General features: G+C 36.2%; 2 protein-coding genes and 3 non-coding genes across 5 annotated transcripts; 4 read left to right on the top strand and 1 right to left on the bottom strand.

Annotated features, from left to right (window-relative positions):
- Window positions 1-533: 533 nt before the first annotated feature.
- LOC145730032 (U5 spliceosomal RNA) lies at window positions 534-652 on the bottom strand. The gene has a single exon (XR_014178516.1). It is a non-coding gene; the product is annotated as a U5 spliceosomal RNA (small nuclear RNA).
- Window positions 653-9,183: 8,531 nt separating this feature from the next.
- LOC145730029 (U4 spliceosomal RNA) lies at window positions 9,184-9,324 on the top strand. Its single transcript, XR_014178513.1, has one exon. It is a non-coding gene; the product is annotated as a U4 spliceosomal RNA (small nuclear RNA).
- A 1,622-nt stretch (window positions 9,325-10,946) lies between these two features.
- LOC145730036 (U5 spliceosomal RNA) lies at window positions 10,947-11,065 on the top strand. Its single transcript, XR_014178521.1, has one exon. It is a non-coding gene; the product is annotated as a U5 spliceosomal RNA (small nuclear RNA).
- Window positions 11,066-14,157: 3,092 nt separating this feature from the next.
- LOC145729043 (glucose dehydrogenase [FAD, quinone]-like) lies at window positions 14,158-16,300 on the top strand. Its single transcript, XM_081979655.1, has 7 exons — window positions 14,158-14,347; window positions 14,402-14,617; window positions 14,671-14,930; window positions 14,981-15,417; window positions 15,472-15,660; window positions 15,718-16,000; window positions 16,055-16,300. Exons 1-7 carry the CDS (start codon window positions 14,170-14,172, stop codon window positions 16,259-16,261), a joined length of 1,770 nt encoding a protein of 589 aa, XP_081835781.1. The 5' UTR covers window positions 14,158-14,169; the 3' UTR covers window positions 16,262-16,300.
- Window positions 16,301-16,839: 539 nt separating this feature from the next.
- Window positions 16,840-19,146, top strand: LOC145729030 (glucose dehydrogenase [FAD, quinone]-like). The gene is made up of 7 exons (XM_081979634.1): window positions 16,840-17,029; window positions 17,085-17,300; window positions 17,354-17,613; window positions 17,664-18,100; window positions 18,155-18,343; window positions 18,401-18,683; window positions 18,737-19,146. Exons 1-7 carry the CDS (start codon window positions 16,852-16,854, stop codon window positions 18,941-18,943), a joined length of 1,770 nt encoding a protein of 589 aa, XP_081835760.1. The 5' UTR covers window positions 16,840-16,851; the 3' UTR covers window positions 18,944-19,146.
- Window positions 19,147-19,552: the final 406 nt, after the last annotated feature.

The following is a 19,552-nucleotide window of genomic DNA, read 5'->3' as shown; positions in this document are numbered from 1 at the left end:
TTCCCTGTAATCATCTACTTTCTAAACCAGTAGGATCACTTCTTTGATCTGTCGCAAAAGCCGGCTTTTTTTGCGCCCGGTCGTAAATCACTTTGTTTTAGGAATACGAGGGCCGCTCAGGCATACTTACAAAGTTTTCTCTGGAAAGTGTTATACGGGGGTATTACAGAAAGAAATCTACAAGCGAATCAGCATTTATTTTCAAGACAGAGAGTGAATTGACACAACAATCATCTACAGAACAATAATACCCATGTTTAAGTTCATTAAAACAAGTCACAATAAACGCTGCAGCACAAATAACGTAACATACGAAACTTCACCCGTCTTTATCCCACAATGTTCAGTTAGTCATTGCGAATATTAGATTCTTGCTTGGCAAGTCGACTTTAGGCGGGCCGCGAGGTGAGGTAAATTTTACGATTTTCGGAGAGTGATCGGACTGGTTATGTTATATCTTTAGACTATGCTTTCACTTCACTGCTTTCTACTTCTACATTATCATTGATAATTTTTCTTTCAATTCGTTTAAGCGCCCAGCCGAAGCCGGGCATGGAAAAAATTCAATCAGACCCATTTATATTGACCCTCTCCACGGAAATCTTTAGTAAAAGGCGAAAGATTTATTCGCTTTGAAGAGAGTCCAGGGTAATGATCCAAACGGAAAGTCTTGCTCCGTCTCTCTACTTCCAGTATCTACAAAAGTCTAATTTTCAAAACAGAGCCATCTACTATTGCAAGCTGTAGTTAACCCAGTCATGACAGACTGGACAGAATGGTGACAGGCTAATAATTATTCATTTATTTTATTCCAATATCTATCAAATTAGATTTAGAACATGTTCTAGGTTCTGATTGTAACATCAATGTTCAATCAGACTAAAACATCAAAATGGCTCTCACTCATATCTGATCTATTCCTTCAATATTCCTTGTGGTCTTGGTTATGATCTTTATGATATCAGAATGTCTTTAAATATTTCGTAATCTCCTTATATATATAGAGTATAGAGAAGCATTATATTTTTATGGCGTGGCTTCGAGAATGAGCAATAAAGGAGTGAAAACTTCTCTGCATATTTTACATCAAAGAAAAGGTTTATGACCAAAAATAAAGTGTATAATAAATACTATTTTTGCTATTACTTTCTCTTTTTGCTTAGTTGCCTGAGTATGGTTTAAGGTCACTATTGTGGTGTTGGTGGTTGCTAAACCTAATTATTGGTTTCACTATCACACGTAGGAAAATTATGTAATTACTAAGACTGAATAATAATATCAAATTAGAATTAGACTGATTTTGAATAAACCAGCGTAGTAAGAGTAAGAAAGAGGATCTAACTTAACACCTAACCCAACGAACAATTTACTGAAAGTTTTACTTTACAGTTAGTCAGTTACTTTACTACTGCAGTTTTACGTTAAATTAATTAAAATAAAAAATTGAACACCAACAGTATTGCAAAAATTACATGATTCTAACTTTCATGATACACGACATATTCTCTCTGTAACCCCAACTAAAAATGGATACTATCTACTATCTGTACACTGTACAGATAATCCGAATATCTACACATAAATACTTATACGTGTAGTTATTTTAAGATACAAAATAGTAACAAATTTTTATTGTAAATTAAAAACCCCAGCCTAAAACTAAAAGCATAAACTCTAATATACTTTCAGAAATTTACTGTAAATTGGGATTCGAAGGCTTGATGCACAAACACAACATAATATGTTTTTTTTAACAAGAGTCAGTACACTTTTATGTAGAGTAATAATTAATTAATAACTAATTATAAAACACAACATGCGGCAGAGTAGAGAGAACTTTTCACAACCGAAAACGTGATTCAACTATAACCAAGAGCAAACCAAACATGTAACAACTAAATGGAAAAAAACGGCAAAGGGAAGATAACACAGGTGTCCTTATAGTCGCACAGGTGGTAGTTCGGCACGTTTCAACCTTATCAATATATGGGAATTCCCGATTAAGACCGACTGGATGGCGCGCTAGTGGTTAGGTATTTGGTAAAACCGTAAGTGACGAATTTCTGTGATCTGCTTGAAAAGCTGTCTCTAGGACATTAATAAATAGAGTAATCGTATTCTTAGTTAGAGCGAGAAACATTGTAATTTAACCGAATTTGATTATAATTTAAAAGTGAACTACAGGATTAAAGAAAATTTGTCAGAATATTTTTATTTTATTTAATAATTAGAATGATTTTGATGAAGTCGTATAAAAAATAGTGTAAGCATCACGAACAAGTCATCAATCAATCTTTGTCATCGATTAGTAAAGCTTACTTACTGTTCTTGATACCTAATATACTATTTCGTTACAAACGTACCAGGTGGTACAGTTTGAATAATAAACTCTGTTATTTTGTATATGGAGTTATGTCAGAGCATCTCGACCCGGATAAGGAAGTCAAGTGCAGAAGCAAATCGACTGGCGCAACCTTTCAAAAAATGAGATCATTGTTAATAACGCGCCTTATGTTTTTGTTGTACTTTGTAAATTGTTTATTCAAAAAAATTAAAATTAGAAAACTTATTAATTGTTGTGTTTTTCAATGTCGCCGTTTTCGTCTCGATGTGAATTCGTCGTCTCTCTCGCGTTCGCTTGCTCGCCAATCCTCCCAGCGTTGCCGGTAATAGCTCTCGCGACCCGATCTTGCTCCGACGTTGCCGAACCTAACCGTTTGTCAGATTCTTCACCGACATGCCCCCCGCCTTGAAAGATTGAATGACTTTCAACTTCTTCTTCTGCGTTCTTCAAAGGAAGGACACACAGCTTCTGAACAGCCCTCTGAATTTCACCAGTTCTCGTCCGAAGGGTAACAACTCGTGTGATCCCATCTGGTCCAGGGTGTAAAGCTGTCACTCTCCCCAGTTTCCAAAATAGTGGTGGAAGGTGGTCGTCTTTCACCAGCACTAAGTCGTATTTCTTTATCTCATTTTTAGTGGTTTGCCATTTTATCTTTTGCTGTAGTTCCGAAACGTATTCCTTAGCCCAGCGAGTCCAAAAGTTTTGCCGAATTTGTTCCAACATTTGAAATCGTGATAGGCGCCCCATTGGTATATCCGTCAAGTTTGGTTCAGGAACAGACAGTATTCTTCGTCCAATTAAGAAATGGGCAGGAGTCAGGGGATTTAAATCATTAGGATCGGACGAAAGTGGAGAAAGTGGACGGAGTTTAATATTGCCTCAATGTGTGTGAAAATCGTATATAGCTCTTCGAAAGTTAAGGGTGTTTTACCGATTACTCGCTTTAGATGGAATTTGCTCGATTTGACTCCGGCTTCCCACAACCCCCCGAAATGAGGTGAGTTTACTGGAATAAAACGCCATTCAATGGTGTCATTTGCGCAAAAATCAGTTATAATCGTTTTATTTTTGTCGTTTTTTAGAAATTTAGCAAGTTCCTCAAGTTCAGAGTGGGCACCTACAAAGTTGGTGCCATTGTCTGAATAAATTCGTTCTGGTTTTCCTCGTCGGTTAATAAAGCGTTTTAATGCCAATAAAAAATTATCGGAACTCAGATCTAACACTAGCTCTAAGTGCACAGCTTTGATCGAAAAGCAAACAAATAACGCCAAATAACACTTTGTAATTTTACAACCCCGTCCTCGGCGGTCCTTAATCAAAAAAGGTCCCGCATAATCGACGCCACACGTTTGAAAAGGATAGCTTATTTGTAGTCTTCTTTTAGGGATATCACCCATTTTGATTGAAATTGGTTTAGGGTTATGTCTGAAACAAACTACGCATTGTCGAACTGTTAGTTTTGCTAAATTTCTTCCAGAAATCGTCCATAGCGTTTCCCGGATATGATTCAATAAGGCTTGTGGCCCTATGTGAAGAAGTTTTACATGTTCAAATTTGAATATTAATTTAGATAAGTGATGTTTTGCTGAAATTATAATTGGATGTTTTTTGTTTTCATTAAAATCGGCATTACTTAAACGACCTCCAACTCTTAACAATCCCAAACTGTCAACAAACGGATTCAGATTGAATAACTTACCTTTTGAAGACAAGGTATGTCCTTCTGACAATAAATTGACTTCAGAAGAAAAATCATCTGTTTGTGCTTGTTTTAATAAAAATGTAAATGCATTTTCAAGTTCTTGGACTGATAAAGGTCCTGTCCATTTTTTGTCAGAATTGCGGCAGTTATGTACAAATCGAAATATATAGGCCATGGTTCGTTTCAAACGTAAAATACTAGAAAATTTGGTTACATCAACTACGGGATTTTTTTGTATTCCAGGTTTTGAAATCAATGTTATCGTTTTAACCTCCGGCAAGCTTTCTGTCAAACTGTCCGGTTGATCAATTGAACCGTCTAGTAACCACTCAGGCCCGTACCACCATTGTTTGCAATTTATTAATTGACTAGGTAACATACCTCGACTCGCGATATCAGCAGGGTTATCCTTCGTGGGTACGTGTTTCCATTTATGATTATTACTCAATTCTTGAATTTCGCAAACTCTGTTTGCAACAAAAGTTTTTAGTGAACTAGGCATCATTTTTAACCATCCTAGCACAATCGTCGAATCTGTCCAAAACGTAACGTTGTTTAGTTGAGCCTCTAAGAATAACTCTACCTTTTTGGCCAATCGGGCAGACATAACTGCACCACACAATTCAAGCCTGGGTACAGTGATGACCTTTAATGGTGCCACCTTTGTTTTGGAACACATTAAACGAACATGAGGTTGATTATTTGAGTCTATCGACCGAACGTATATGCAAGCCCCGTAGGCTTGTTCACTCGCATCAGAAAAGCAATGAAGTTCTATAAATTTTGGATTGTTACATACAACGTGACGAGAAATATCAAGATATTTTAAAAATGGAATTTCATCTCGAAACTTGATCCACTCTGTATGAATAGAATGAGGTACTGATTCGTCCCACGATAACCTTTCCAGCCAAAGTTTTTGCATTAATATTTTTGCCAAAATAACAGCTGGACTTACAAGCCCCAAAGGATCAAAAATTTTTCCCACGTTGGAAAGAATTATGCGCTTAGTTACCCTGCTTTCCTTTGCGTTTGAACCTATATTAAAAACTAATTTATCGTTTGCGCATAACCATTTTAAACCAAGACTTTTGTAGATTCACTGGGACAGATTTCTATTGCTTCTGATAAAGTGGATCCATCATTTATTAAACTGATTTCCTCGATAACTTCATTTGAATTTGAATGAAATTTTCTTAATTCAAATCCTGCATCATTTAAGATCTTGTACAAAGAGATCCTAAGTCGTGATGCATCCTTAACAGAATCCGCACCGAAAAGAACATCATCGACATAGAAATTGTTCTTAATTATTTGAGAGACTTCAGGATGTGAATTCTCACAATCAATTCCAAGTTGAAATAAACTACGTATTGCCAAAAAGGGTGCACTACTTGTGCCGTAAGTGACCGTTTTAAGCTCGTATGTACAAAGAGGATCAGAAGAATTTTCTCGCCAAAGAATTCGCTGAAGTGATTGTTGTTCGGGTGTTATTAAAATTTGGCGATACATTTTTGCGATGTCAGCCGATACCGCATAAGAATATATTCTGAATCGCAATAAAATTGACAACAGATCGTTTTGGATTGTTGGGCCGACCATTTGCAAATCGTTGAATGAAACACCCGTTGAAGTCATCGCGCTGCCATCAAATACTACTCTGAGTCGAGTAGTAGTGCTGTCTTGCCGCCATACTCCATGATGGGGCATATAATAGCAATTATTTACCGTATTACAGTCAGAAACCTTGTTCATATGTCCAAGATCTCTATACTCCCGCATAAACTTAATGTATTCGCTTTTGAATTCCGGATTTTTATTTAACCTTTTTTCTAAATTTAAAAATCGTTTTTCCGCCTGTTGTTTGGAGTCGCCTAACTTTTCTAAGCTGTCCTTTAAAGGAATTGTCACTATAAACCGCCCATTCTCGTTGCGTTTCGTATTTTGTTTAAAGTGCTCTTCTCACATTTTCTCTTCTTTTGAAAAACAAGGTTGTATATTACACTCTTCCAAAATCCAGAATTTTGCCAATTGATTTTGAACATCTTCGTTCTTTGAAAAGTTACAAAAGGTATTTACACCGTTATTATTTGTATTTATTGGCCCTGAAATTACCCATCCAAAGACTGTTTTTTGTAAAACAGGGAGACCTGATCCTAATTTAATCTGACCTATACAGAGTAACCCCCAAAACAAATCTGCACCAATTAAGACATCGATGGGTCCAGGTTGTGCAAAAGACGCATCTGCTAAGGTAATATTAGCAGGTATATTCAAAGCCGTTACATCAATGTTAAAACTTGGAAGAGTTCCAGTAATTTCATCCATAACAAAACAAGTTGCATTTATTTTATAAGAAGTGTGAAAAGAAAGCATTTCTAAATGACATTTTTGTTTAATTTTTGATTTTACATTATTAATTCCAATTACAGCCATATCTACTGGTGACAAATCTATGTTTAGTTTATTACAAAAATCGGCTGTGATAAAACTCGATTGAGAACCCGAGTCTAAAATGGCGCGAGCAGTATGTAACTTATGGTTTTTATCCATAATTTGAACTAATGCCGTTGAAATCAAAACACCTCTTTGAATATTTGCATTTAATGTTGTAATAGACGTAGTTTGAGTATTGTTATCGTTAGAATCGGATTTTGGGTGATGTAAGAGTGTGTTATGACGGCCATTACATTTTTTACAATTTGACAGTCTGCATTCTACGTTTCTATGTCCAAATCTTAAACAATTTAAACATAAATGCAATTGTTTGACTTGAGCAGTTCTGTCAATTGGAGATAATTTAAGAAAGTCTACACAGTTTCGTATAAAATGATTATTTCTTTTGCAAAATGCACATTTCATGCTGTTAAAATTATTATCATGATAAGCAGTTTTTGAGGAAGTCGAATTATCAGTTTCGTCAATATTAGTATAAAATGATTTTGAAAAATTATTATTTCCTTTCTTCGGTGGTGAATGATTCGATTCCTTTTTTAGTTCTAATGTTTCCAATAGATCCGCCTTTGACTTTAAAAATAGTTTTAAATCATTAAGAGTCGGGTATTCGTTGGCAGCTATATAGCTTTCCCATTCACGAGCAATAACACCTTCTAATTTTGATGTTACAATAAAGATAATTAAAGTATCCCAAGACTCGGTAGGTTGATTTAATTGCTTTAAAGCCTTTAAATGCTTTGATAAATTATCAACTACATTTCTGAGCAATTTTGCTGATAATTTATTACCTGAAATCTCCATGTTGAATATTGTTTTCAAATGATTTTGTATAAGTAAACGATTGTTATTATATCTTTCGTTTAACAGCTCCCAAGCAATTTCATAATTTTCATAAGAAAACTCCAAAGAAGCTATGACTTCGGCTGCACCTTCTAATAAAGACGCCTTAAGATAATGATATTTTTGTATGTTATTTAACGTCGTGTTTGTGTGAATTAAAGATAAAAATGTTTCGCGAAACTCTAACCAAGATTCATAGTTTCCTGTGAACTTGGGAACTTCGATTGGTGGGAGTCTAACTTGTTGTTGTTGAAAAGTGTTACCATTTGGAACAGAAAACGAATTCTGACGCATACTTTGACTCTCACCTTCATTTTGTTTCAAAATATTTTTCGCTTTAGCAATTTCACGGTAGTAATCTGTTGTAAACTTTTCGCGTTCCTCGAATTGTCGGTCTAAATCATCATCATCGACTAAAGACTCTACATAACCTTGCACCTGATTAAATTCATCTAATAATTTTTCGCATTGAGTCAAACGTAATTCTAACTCAACATATTGTTCTTCAATATTCAAAACATCATGATTTTGAATCCGTATACTTATTTCTGCAAGAAACTTTGAAAAAGTGGTCAATTTCGCTTTTACCGACCCCCGTTGACGAATAAATGTTTTTATTTTTGAACCAACCTCGTCAGTTGCCATTATTAAAATTCGTTTTCGAATGAAACTAATAAAGAAATCGAACAAACAACCAATAAATGGCGTTTAACGCATAAATAAATGCCCACGCATAAAATAACTAAATCGATTAACGTTTAACACAAGAAAAAAGTGCATCTAAACCCCAAATAATCAAGCGAGTAAATTCCACCAGTTTCGCATAAACGCATGTGCCTAAACCCGAAACGATTTATAAACGATTACGATGTACGCCCGAAACACATTGAAGCAAATTCAGGTTAGGATTAAAATTACTGGCTAAAAGGAACTTACCCCGTTTCTTTTTGAAGCACTTAATTATCCGGCTCTCGAAGGACCATGTTAATAACGCGCCTTATGTTTTTGTTGTACTTTGTAAATTGTTTATTCAAAATAAATTAAAATTAGAAAACTTATTAATGGTTGTGTTTTTCAATGTCGCCGTTTTCGTTGTCTCGATGTAAATTTTTTCGTCTCTCTTGCCTTCGCTTGCTCGCCAATCCTCCCAGCGTTGCCGGTAATAGCTCTCGCGACCCGATCTTGCTCCGACGTTGCCGAACCTAACCGTTTGTCAGATTCTTCAATGACAGGTTGCCTATGGGGATGTCAATATCAATTGTCATAAAAAGCGCATGTCTTAGAAGAGACGACAGGATGCATCCTTGACGAACCCCTTTTTCTTTTTTACACAGATAGGATAGTTCATTGTCAACTCTTACGAGAGCCTTTCTGGTTATGTACAGATTCTGAATTAAAAATGGCAGATGACCCGGTACTCCCATCTCCTTCAGAACCGTTCAGAGCCAATTCCAATTAATGCTATCGAAGGCCTTATGAGTCGATAAAGCATAGCAAGTATAGTGGTCTGTTGAATGACTTAACAAAGATTCAGTATATAAATAAAAAAATGGTTTAAGTCCCTTGTTGTATAAATATCTAGTATAAAACGGGTGATTTAAACCTGCTTATTCACTATTCGCTCGAAGAACAGGTCATTTGCTACCCTTTGGGCCTAATTGTTCTTTTCTTGAATAAAAAATGGTCACTTGTATAAATAACTATTAATTTTATGGTGAATAGCAGTGGTCGCTTTACTTTCTAAATAATTTGATTTCTAAGAGATGGCGCCAAAAGTCACTCTTTCCCCTTTTAACTTTCGTCTTATATATCAGTAGGACAATTTGTCCACTGAATCGTCAGCTTTGCGCAGTGGCATTATCGTAACCAATGAGGTTTATCCGAGGTGCGATTATTGCTAGTTGAAAACTTTAACCAATACCCCGCCATGTGCACGTGAAAGACCGTGCGCTAAGGCAATTTTTGTAGGTCTCTATGGAGGCCATTTTAATTAATTTCAATGTGACAATTGTAACCCTAGGAATTGAATGAAATGGGTTTAGATGGATGGGTGGAAATGCATGTCAACAAGTTAAACCCTCTTTTTAGAACTGCTATCACCTGCTTGATATATAAATACGAATCATGTCTTCCTCAAAGCTTTACATGTCTTAGATCTCCTTTTCTCTACTTGCATGATTTCCTCTTATTATTTCCATTTTTGATTTTCCTGCAGATGTTTTCCAGAAGCCCGTTTCAAGTGCCGTAAGTGGTTTCTTATGGCACTTGAACATAACGCAAACACTACCGATATCACCATTCCATTGTTTGATTCGTGTACAATTCAGATTTACTAAATATAGATGCGATATCTTACACAAACTTCTTTAGAGATCGCAGCGCTGTCAATCGCTAGCCTCGCCCAAAACAGAAAAATGATCAATCAACCCTTTTGGTTGGCGTGGAAAAGCATACTTACCTGGCGTAGGGGTTTACAGTGATAATACTTGGTCTTTTCGAAACATCTAGACAATTACACTTTACTGCTGCTTGTGAGTTGAAACCAGCAAAGTTCTGAAAGTGCTTTAAGGTAAAAGCTAATAGGTCGCTTATGGAGCGTAAGACGTCTCTAAAGTACCTTCTATGGACATTATTCAATCAGCGTTTCGTGCTGTTAAGGATGGAAAGTGTCTGTATGCAGGATGGCTGGATGAAAAATAAAAAATTTTGTTATGGCAATTTTTAATTAAGTAATCCGGAGCCCGGAGACGATAAAAAATAACGTTTAGTAAATGAATCTTCTTCTTCTTCTTCGTCTGATTAGCATTGCTCCTGTTTGTCAGCCTCTCATTCTGTTTTTGTTGTTGTACTGAATTAATCTAATTGTGATTATTATTGAACAAAAAATGCAGATACAATGAATAAATAGGGTACCTACGTTAGTATTTTTTCAATATAATAGAGGAGATGATGAGACATACAGAAAGAATAAGATGGATTAAGTGACGATTATCGCTTTTCTGTTCTAACATCGAAGTAGTGGATCGAACCATGTTCGTTTTTTTACTATAATGAAAGATCACCACTATTACTCATTCCAATGAATAGCAGCGAATAGTCTCACATCCGCAAGTAGAATTATTGTTCTTGAAAGTACGTTTAGCGTGATGAAGTAAATATTTGAAGCCACTTTTAATTTGTATCGAAATGACGACTAGACTTCCTTCAAAGAACTTATAAATAATAACATCAATATGATAGGTATAGATAGGCTTTTAAATACAGATTGGAAATAGTTCTTGGAGAAGCGATTGAATAGCAAAACAAGAAGTGATAAACAACTTACTGAAGGAATAACTGAAAACTTACAACAGTGATACGTCGCCAATTTGTACAGTTTGTAACTAAATCAACTTCTAAATCGGTTTGTGAAAGTTTGTTCTTCAAAAACGAACTGTTTTATAGAAAAAAGTGGTGTTACCATGCAAACCATACCAAGTGGGTACAAGTATTATTTTGAATGCGATAACTCTAACTTGCAAGACCAGATGGCTCTGCTCTTAAGAGCAAGCTGTCGTAGATAGTCAAAAGCGAATAACCAGTTAGCTTTTTACATTTCTACATTCACCCTGGACTCTCTTCAAAGCGAATAAATCTTTCGCCTTTTACTAAAGATTTCCGTGGAGAGGGTCAATATAAATGGGTCTGATTGAATTTTTTCCATGCCTGGCTCCTGCTGGGCACTTAAACGAATTGAAATAAAAATGATCGATGATGTGTAGAAGTAGATGATTACAGGGAATAGTAAAGCAATAGTTCCGTTCGTTGTAATTTGCTATTCCAGATTGTCGGTGTTACTTTAAAGGTATTTCTTATCAATTATTTTCGTAGCTTTAAACTAAAAAACGTGAACATGTTATGGGGGGCCATCCAAGCATTATTTTAGGGCTTATCCTTTGCATCACACGCGTTTAAAGATTTTAGGTAAATCTGTGTACCTATACAACTAACCCAAACAGTAACTATTGATCAATATCATTTATGATTTGGCACTTAAATGTGAAAAGTATTAACTTAAAACTGTCATTTATAATTGTTTTTTTCTTATTCATATTTAAGATCTCCCGACTGCCAGCTGTCCTTCCATCTTTTAGGTGGTTTTCCCGGTGCTTTTTTTCCTATTGGTTTCCCTTCAAGTGCGATGCGTGGTAGTCTTCCCTCTTCCATTCTTCTCACGTGAGCGTACCAATATCTTTTTATTTGTCTCCCCCATCTTAGGATGTCTTGCACCCCACATTATTCCCTAATATCAGTGTTCCTAATTCGGTCTATTCTTGTTTTTCCCATTATAGTCCTGAGCGTTTTCATTTCGGCTACTCGAAGCAGTCTTTTCGGTTTGTTGGTTTCTTCTCTGGTTTCTATTCCGTATGTTATGATTGGCCTGATGCAATTCTTATAGATCCTGACCTTGCTATCCTTTCGCATGTATTCGTTCGCCCATATTATCTGCCTTAAGCAGCCTGACATGGCAGACGCTTTGTTGATCTGGCTTCTTCGGTCCTTCACTTGGTCATGATAACTCGATAGATCCATACCCAGATATTTGAATTGTGAGACTTGCGCATCAACTTGCTCACATGATTTTGTCCTGAACTACCAGCTTACATCTTACGGGATCTTTAGCAAAGGTTATGCTTTTCGTTTTTTCTATAGATATGGTCATGTTCATCGCTTGGCTGACCTGACAGAATTTGTGTAGTTGTCTCTGTAGATCGTCCTCCGTTTCCGCAAAAATAGCTGCATCATCGGCGTAACATACCATGCTGATTCTTTTATTTTGTTCCATTCGGTATCCCATTTTTAGTGATGATACTTCCTCTATAATTCTGTCCATTAAGAGATTGATCAGAAATGGGCTAAGGCTGTCACCTTTTCTGATGCCTCCTGGTGTCGGTATCTCTTCCGTATAAGTGTCTCCTATCTTTACTTTAGTCATGTTGTTCATATTGAGACTGTGGACTGCTCTTACGATGGTGTCTGGCGTTTCTTTCGCTATCAGTATATTTATGATGTCAGAGAGGCGAACCGTATCAAATGCCTTGGTCAAATCGATGAAGCAGACATATGCTGGTGTATTAAATTCGATTGATTTTTCTTTAAGTTGTTTGATAATGAATATGGCGTCGGTCGTGGATCTGTTTCGTCTAAAGCCTTGTTGTTATTTGTGTTTCAAGTATTTCCTTCAAAATGCCGGTAAAGAGTTTAATGCTTGTGTTCAGCAGAGTTATGCCCCTGTAGTTGTCTGGGTGCGTCTCCTGTCCTTTCTTGAATTTATTTTTTTTTTGTAGGTATCCATTATAATTGTCAGTTATTATTATTGAAGCCAACCTGTGAATAATATCACAGACAATTCCACTCATGTACAAAAAATGCCATATATACGTCATCAAAACACGGTTTGCTATCGGCTAATAAGGAAGGAAGAGAGTTTGCTAGCGGATAAAAAAATCGGATAAATTTTGCTGTTGATTTCATCGTTTCCACGGATTTTCACTACACTTCTATTGTTGCATGTCTCACCTTGAGATTTTTGCTGGCACTGTCGGCACTGCTCGCTTCGGATAGAGTTCTACTGCAGAAAATCAAAAGAACCAGAAAAATGTATTTCTGCCAGTACAAGGCAGTCGCAGTCTTATTATATTATTGATTATATTCATGGAATTGTCTTATCAAATACCATTCGAGCTCAGATTTTGAACAGGATAATTTTTCCGCTTGTCTTCTCATACTTTCTTTATGGTACAAAACTCGACCTGTTTGGCAAAATCACTCGAGCTGCGCTCTCGTGATTTAGTTACAACAGGACTCGTGTAGTTACACCAAAAAGAAAGTGTTCTAAGACAAGCACAAAAATTATCCGGCTAAATCTGAGCTCTTGTGGTATTGCCCCCGACAATTCCACTCATGTACAAAAAATGCCATATATACGTCATCAAAACACGGTTTGCTATCGGCTAATAAGGAAGGAAGAGATTTTGCTAGCGGATAAAAAAATCGGATAAATTTTGCTGTTGATTTCATCGTTTCTACGGATTTTCACTACACTTCTATTGTTGCAATGTCTCACCTTAGGATTTTTGCTGGCACTGTCAATTTTGATTTTTGTTCATATTGTTTTGGTTATGGCTCGCTTCGGATAGAGTTCTACTGCAGAAAATCAAAAGAACCAGAAAAATGTATTTCTGCCAGTACAAGGCAGTCGCAGTCTTGTTATATTATTGATTCTATTCATGGAATTGTCTTATCAAATACCATTCGAGCTCAGATTTTGAACAGGATAATTTTTCCGCTTGTCTTCTCATACTTTCTTTATGAAACAAAACTCGACCTGTTTGGGAAAATCACTCGAGCTGCGCTCTCGTGATTTAGTTACAACAGGTCTCGTGCTGTTACACCAAAAAGTAAGTGTTCTAAGACAAGCACAAAAATTATCCGGCTAAATCTGAGCTCTTGTGGTATTGCCCCCGATAATTCTATTAATTTTGTACAAGTGTCGCCAATAATATTGCGTCTTTCTACTCCTAGCAACATAATATACCTACAAATAATAACTCGCACCGACGTTAGTTCCTTGCACCTCGCTTTTTTATACATTGAACTCATAATGAAAAATAATTAAAACTAATTCCATGCACACATTTTTTTGGTTTATTCAGTGCGAAATACATTTATTTAGTGATTAAAGACGTACTAGCTAAGATAAATATTTTTTCCAATTTTGGTGGTATATAAATCTTATAATTACCAGAAAATCTAGTATATTATTCCAAAATTATGCAAAACCACAATGAATTCGGTTCATTTTTTGTTTTACTTAGCGGTTCTGTATACTTCTGGAATTCAGGCTGACTTCCATGATGTACGTGAATTAGTGACAGCTTCAGCATCTTTGATTGCTGGTACATATGAAGCACCGACAAACAATGATGCCTATTTTGAAAATATGACATCCAGTGAAGCTATAGGTAAGCTAAAAGTAACTGGACAAATTGTCTATTATTTTAAACGAGTGATTCTAGAATATGGAACATTCGATTTTGTCATTGTTGGTGGTGGAACAGCTGGTTTGGTATTGGCCAATCGACTTACCAAAGCTGACTTTAGTGTTTTGGTGATTGATGCTGGTAGAGAAGACCAGGATGTGACAGCCATATTAGGCTTGTTGATTTACTATATATCTTCCAACGAATACTCCTGGATGTACACATCTACACCTCAAAAAAACGCATGTTTAAGTAATAAGACTGTCTCAGATAATCGCAAAATATATTATACATAAAATATGCAGGTTCTAATGGAACTTGTGCGTATTCTAGAGGGAAAGTATTAGGAGGAAGTAGTAGCACAAATGGTGGTATGTACGTCAGAGGTAACGCACTAGACTACGATATGTGGGCAGAACTTGGCAACCCTGGCTGGTCCTACGATGAAGTCCTGCCATATTTTAAAAAATCTGAGTCTGCAAGATTTCATGGTCCAATCGATAACGAATATCACGGTTTTGTTGGATTGCAAGGAATTGACGTACCCAAAGACATACCAGATCTAGTATATTTTCTTACTCAAATATAACTAGTTTTGTATATTGAAATTTTCAGACAACCACAATCCTTAAGGCACTAAAAGAAGCAGGTTTAGAGGAAACGGATTATAACGGTCGACAGCAATTAGGCTACAGCAGAACACAAAGTTATTTAACTAAAAACATCCGATCGGGCTCAAACTATTCGTACCTTCCAGAAATTATTAATCGTCGAAACTTAAATATTACCCTACAATCGTTAGTGACTCATGTAATTATTGAAAATGGGACAGCCACAGGAGTCAAATTTGTCAAAAACGGTCAATATTACATTGCAAACGCTTCAAAAGAAGTAATTTTATCTGCTGGCACTATTGGCACTCCTCAAATTTTAATGCTATCTGGAATTGGTCCAGCAGCTGATCTGAATGCGTTGGACATTGAAGTTATTGCTGACTTGCCTGTTGGCAAAAACTTTCAAGATCACGTGGTTCTTACTGAGGTTACCTATGAGTACGCTCTCTGTTATTAAGAAGCTAGCAAAATACACTGAATTTATTTTTTTAGATCTGATGCAGTCATTTTTAACAGCACATTGGAAAAACTAGTAGAATTATGGACACACAACGTTGGTCCGTTGATTACAGCTAGTCAAACTGTAGCATTTTTAGATTTCACCAATGATAGTGTACCTGAAGTTGAAATTATTACTGCATACACTCTTTCTTCAGGCGAAAACTCCAATTTATATTGCTCGTAAAAGATTCTGCATGATTCTATATTGACTTTAACACTAAAGTTTTTACATTTTAGAAACTTTCTAGCAGTTGCATCGTTGTTACATCCTGTGTCTATTGGAGAATTGTCATTGGCTTCCGCAGATCCTCGTGACTACCCACTAATAAACCCCAACTTCCTTTCCGACGAAAAAGACATTGAAACGATATACCAAGGAATCCGATTCATTGAATCTCTAAACAATACTGAGGCACTGAAAGATTTTCGTTTAAGCGCAACCTCCACACCTGCATGCGATGAATTTGATTATCGATCAAAAGATTGGTGGTATTGCTTTACCAAGCATAGAGCTAGATCAGTAAGAGCATTAGGAACAAAGTGATAATTAATTGTATATAAAACATTTTTTAAGGGGTTTCATCCAGTAGGAACGGCAACAATGGGACCCAATCCCAACAGCTCGGTAGTAAACGCAGAATTGAAAGTTCACGGAATTAAAAAACTTCGAGTCGTGGATGCTTCTGTAATGCCCATGGTCAATGCTGGACATACAAACGCCCCAACTGTAATGATTGCTGAGAAATCTGCAGATAATATTATACGGGAACACAGCTCATAGTATATTGTACTTGAATAAATAAATTTCGTTTTTTTGGCACGTTATTTTATTGGATTTGAGTGAGCCAATATAGTAACGAGCAACGAGAGTTTTTGACTACGGAAAATGAAAAAAGCAAGACTTACTGGAAGTATCAGAAGCAGCGGATTTGGAACTTCCAATTTACAGGAAAAGATGATCGTGAGACAGGTTGAAGTTGTTTAGTTGGAGTGGGTACAATTAGTCAATTTTATTAGTAATAAATGGTTTCAACCCTTCTATTAAATTGATAATTCTATTAATTTTGTACAAGTGTCGCCAATAATATTGCGTCTTTCTACTCCTAGCAACATAATATACCTACAAATAACGACTCGCACCGACGTTAGTTCCTTGCACCTCGCTTTTTTATACATTGAACTCATAATGAAAAATAATTAAAACTAATTCCATGCACACATTTTTTTGGTTTATACAATGCGAAATACGTTTATTTAATGATTAAAGACGTACTAGCTAAGATAAATATTTTTTCCAATTTTAGTGGTATATAAATCTCTTATAATTACCAGAAAATCTAGTAATTTATTCCAAAATTAAGCAAAACGACCATGAGTTTGGTTCATTTTTTGTTTTACTTAGCGGTTCTGTATACTTCTGGAATTCAGGCTGACTTCCATGATGTACGTGAATTAGTGACAGCTTCAGCATCTTTGATTGCTGGTACATATGAAGCACCGACAAACAATGATGCCTATTTTGAAAATATGACATCCAGTGAATCTATAGGTAAGCTAAAAGTAACTGGACAAATTGTCTGTTATTTTAAACGAGTTGATTCTAGAATATGGGACATTCGATTTTGTCATTGTTGGTGGTGGAACAGCTGGTTTGGTATTGGCCAATCGACTTACCAAAGCTGACTTTAGTGTTTTGGTGATTGAGGCTGGTAGAGAAGACCAGGATGTGACAGCCATATTAGGCTTGTTGCTTTACTATCAGTCTTCTAACGAATACTCCTGGATGTACACATCTACACCTCAAAAAAACGCATGTTTAAGTAATAAGACTGTCTCAGATAATCGCAAAATATATTATACATAAAATATGCAGGTTCTAATGGAACATGTGCGTATTCTAGAGGGAAAGTATTAGGAGGAAGTAGTAGCACAAATGGTGGTATGTACGTCAGAGGTAACGCACTAGACTACGATATGTGGGCAGAACTTGGCAACCCTGGCTGGTCCTACGATGAAGTCCTGCCATATTTTAAAAAATCTGAGTCTGCAAGATTTTATGGTCCAATCGATAACGAATATCACGGTTTTGTTGGATTGCAAGGAATTGACGTACCCAAAGACATACCAGATCTAGTATATTTTCTTACTCATTTATAACTAGTTTTGTACATTGAAAGTTTCAGACAACCACAATCCTTCAGGCACTAAAAGAAGCAGGTTTAGAGGAAACAGATTATAACAGTCGACAGCAATTAGGCTACAGCAGAACACAAAGTTATTTAACTAAAAACATCCGATCGGGCTCAAACTATTCGTACCTTCCAGAAATTATTAATCGTCGAAATTTAAATATTACCCTACAATCGTTAGTGACTCATGTAATTATTGAAAATGGGACAGCCACAGGAGTCAAATTTGTCAAAAACGGTCAATATTACATTGCAATCGCTTCAAAAGAAGTAATTTTATCTGCTGGCACTATTGGCACTCCTCAAATTTTAATGCTATCTGGAATTGGTCCAGCAGCTGACCTGAACGCGTTGAACATTGAAGTTATTGCTGACTTACCTGTTGGCAAAAACTTTCAAGATCACGTGTTACTTACTGAGAGTACCTATGAGTACGCTCTCTGTTATTAAGAACCTAGTAAAATACACTAAATTTATTTTTTTAGATCTGATGCAGTCATTTTTAACAGCACATTGGAAAAACTAGTAGAATTATGGACACACAACGTTGGTCCGTTGATTACAGCTAGTCAAACTGTGGCATTTTTAGATTTCACCAATGATAGTGTACCTGAAGTTGAAATTTTTACTGCATACATTCTTTCTTCAGGCGAAAACTCCAATTTATATTGCTCGTAAAGGATTCTGCATGACTCTATATTGACTTTAACACTAAAGTTTTTACGTTTTAGAAACTTTCTAGCAGTTGTATCGTTGTTACATCCTGTGTCTATTGGAGAATTGTCATTGGCTTCCGCAGATCCTCGTGACTACCCACTAATAAACCCCAACTTCCTTTCCGACGAAAAAGACATTGAAACGATATACCAAGGACTCCGATTCGTTGAATCCCTAAACAATACTGAGGCACTGAAAGATTTTCGTTTAAGCGAAACCTCCACACCTGAATGCGATGAATTTGATTATCGATCAAAAGATTGGTGGTATTGCTTTATCAAGCATAGAGCTATATCAGTAAGAGCATTAGGAACAAAGTGATATTTAATTGTATAAAACATTTTTTTAAGGGTTTGCATCCAGTAGGAACGGCAACAATGGGACCCAATCCCAACAGCTCGGTAGTAAACGCAGAATTGAAAGTTCACGGAATTAAAAAACTTCGAGTTGTGGATGCTTCTGTAATGCCCATGGTTAATTCTGGACATACAAACGCCCCAACTGTAATGATTGCTGAGAAATCTGCAGATAATATTATACAGGAACACAGCTCATAGTATATTGTACTTGATTATTTCCCTCATTGTACTAGCAGCCAATAAAATTCAATGAACCTTTCTAGTTCGACCAATGAGAGCCGTTATATACTGAATAAATCCCTAGTTGCTAAAATTTTACACTGACAATTCCACTCATGTACAAAAAATGCCATATATACGTCATCAAAACACGGTTTGCTATCGGCTAATAAGGAAGGAAGAGAGTTTGCTAGCGGATAAAAAAATCGGATAAATTTTGCTGTTGATTTCATCGTTTCCACGGATTTTCACTACACTTCTATTGTTGCAATGTCTCACGTTGAGGTTTTTGCTGGCACTGTCAAGTTTGATGTTTGTTTGTATTGTTTTGGTTATGGCTCGCTTCGGCTAGAGTTCTACTGCAGAAAATCAAAAGAACCAGAAAAATGTTTTTCTGCCAGTACAAGGCAGTCGCAGTCTTATTATATTATTGATTATATTCATGGAATTGTCTTATCAAATACCATTCGAGCTCAGATTTTGAACAGGATAATTTTTCCTCTTGTCTTCTCATACTTTCTTTATGGTACAAAACTCGACCTGTTTGCCAAAATCACTCGAGCTGCGCTCTCGTGATTTAGTTAGAAC

Source organism: Ips typographus, linkage group LG5 (assembly GCF_016097725.1).
Source record: "Ips typographus isolate SLU linkage group LG5, UJ_Ityp_2.0, whole genome shotgun sequence".
Classification (NCBI taxonomy): domain Eukaryota; kingdom Metazoa; phylum Arthropoda; class Insecta; order Coleoptera; family Curculionidae; genus Ips; species Ips typographus.
The sequence above is the reverse complement of the archived record's forward strand: the minus strand, read 5'-3'. Positions and strand labels throughout refer to the sequence as shown.

Bases quoted from the DNA above. Each gene is read 5' to 3' on its own strand.
- LOC145729043 (XM_081979655.1), top strand. From the start codon at position 14,170: ATGAATTCGGTTCATTTTTTGTTTTACTTAGCGGTTCTGTATACTTCT. The intron at 14,348-14,401 runs GTAAGCTAAAAG...GAGTGATTCTAG, and splicing joins GACATCCAGTGAAGCTATAG to AATATGGAACATTCGATTTT. The intron at 15,418-15,471 runs GTACGCTCTCTG...TTATTTTTTTAG, and splicing joins CTTACTGAGGTTACCTATGA to ATCTGATGCAGTCATTTTTA.
- LOC145729030 (XM_081979634.1), top strand. From the start codon at position 16,852: ATGAGTTTGGTTCATTTTTTGTTTTACTTAGCGGTTCTGTATACTTCT. The intron at 17,030-17,084 runs GTAAGCTAAAAG...AGTTGATTCTAG, and splicing joins GACATCCAGTGAATCTATAG to AATATGGGACATTCGATTTT. The intron at 18,344-18,400 runs GTAAAGGATTCT...TTTACGTTTTAG, and splicing joins AACTCCAATTTATATTGCTC to AAACTTTCTAGCAGTTGTAT.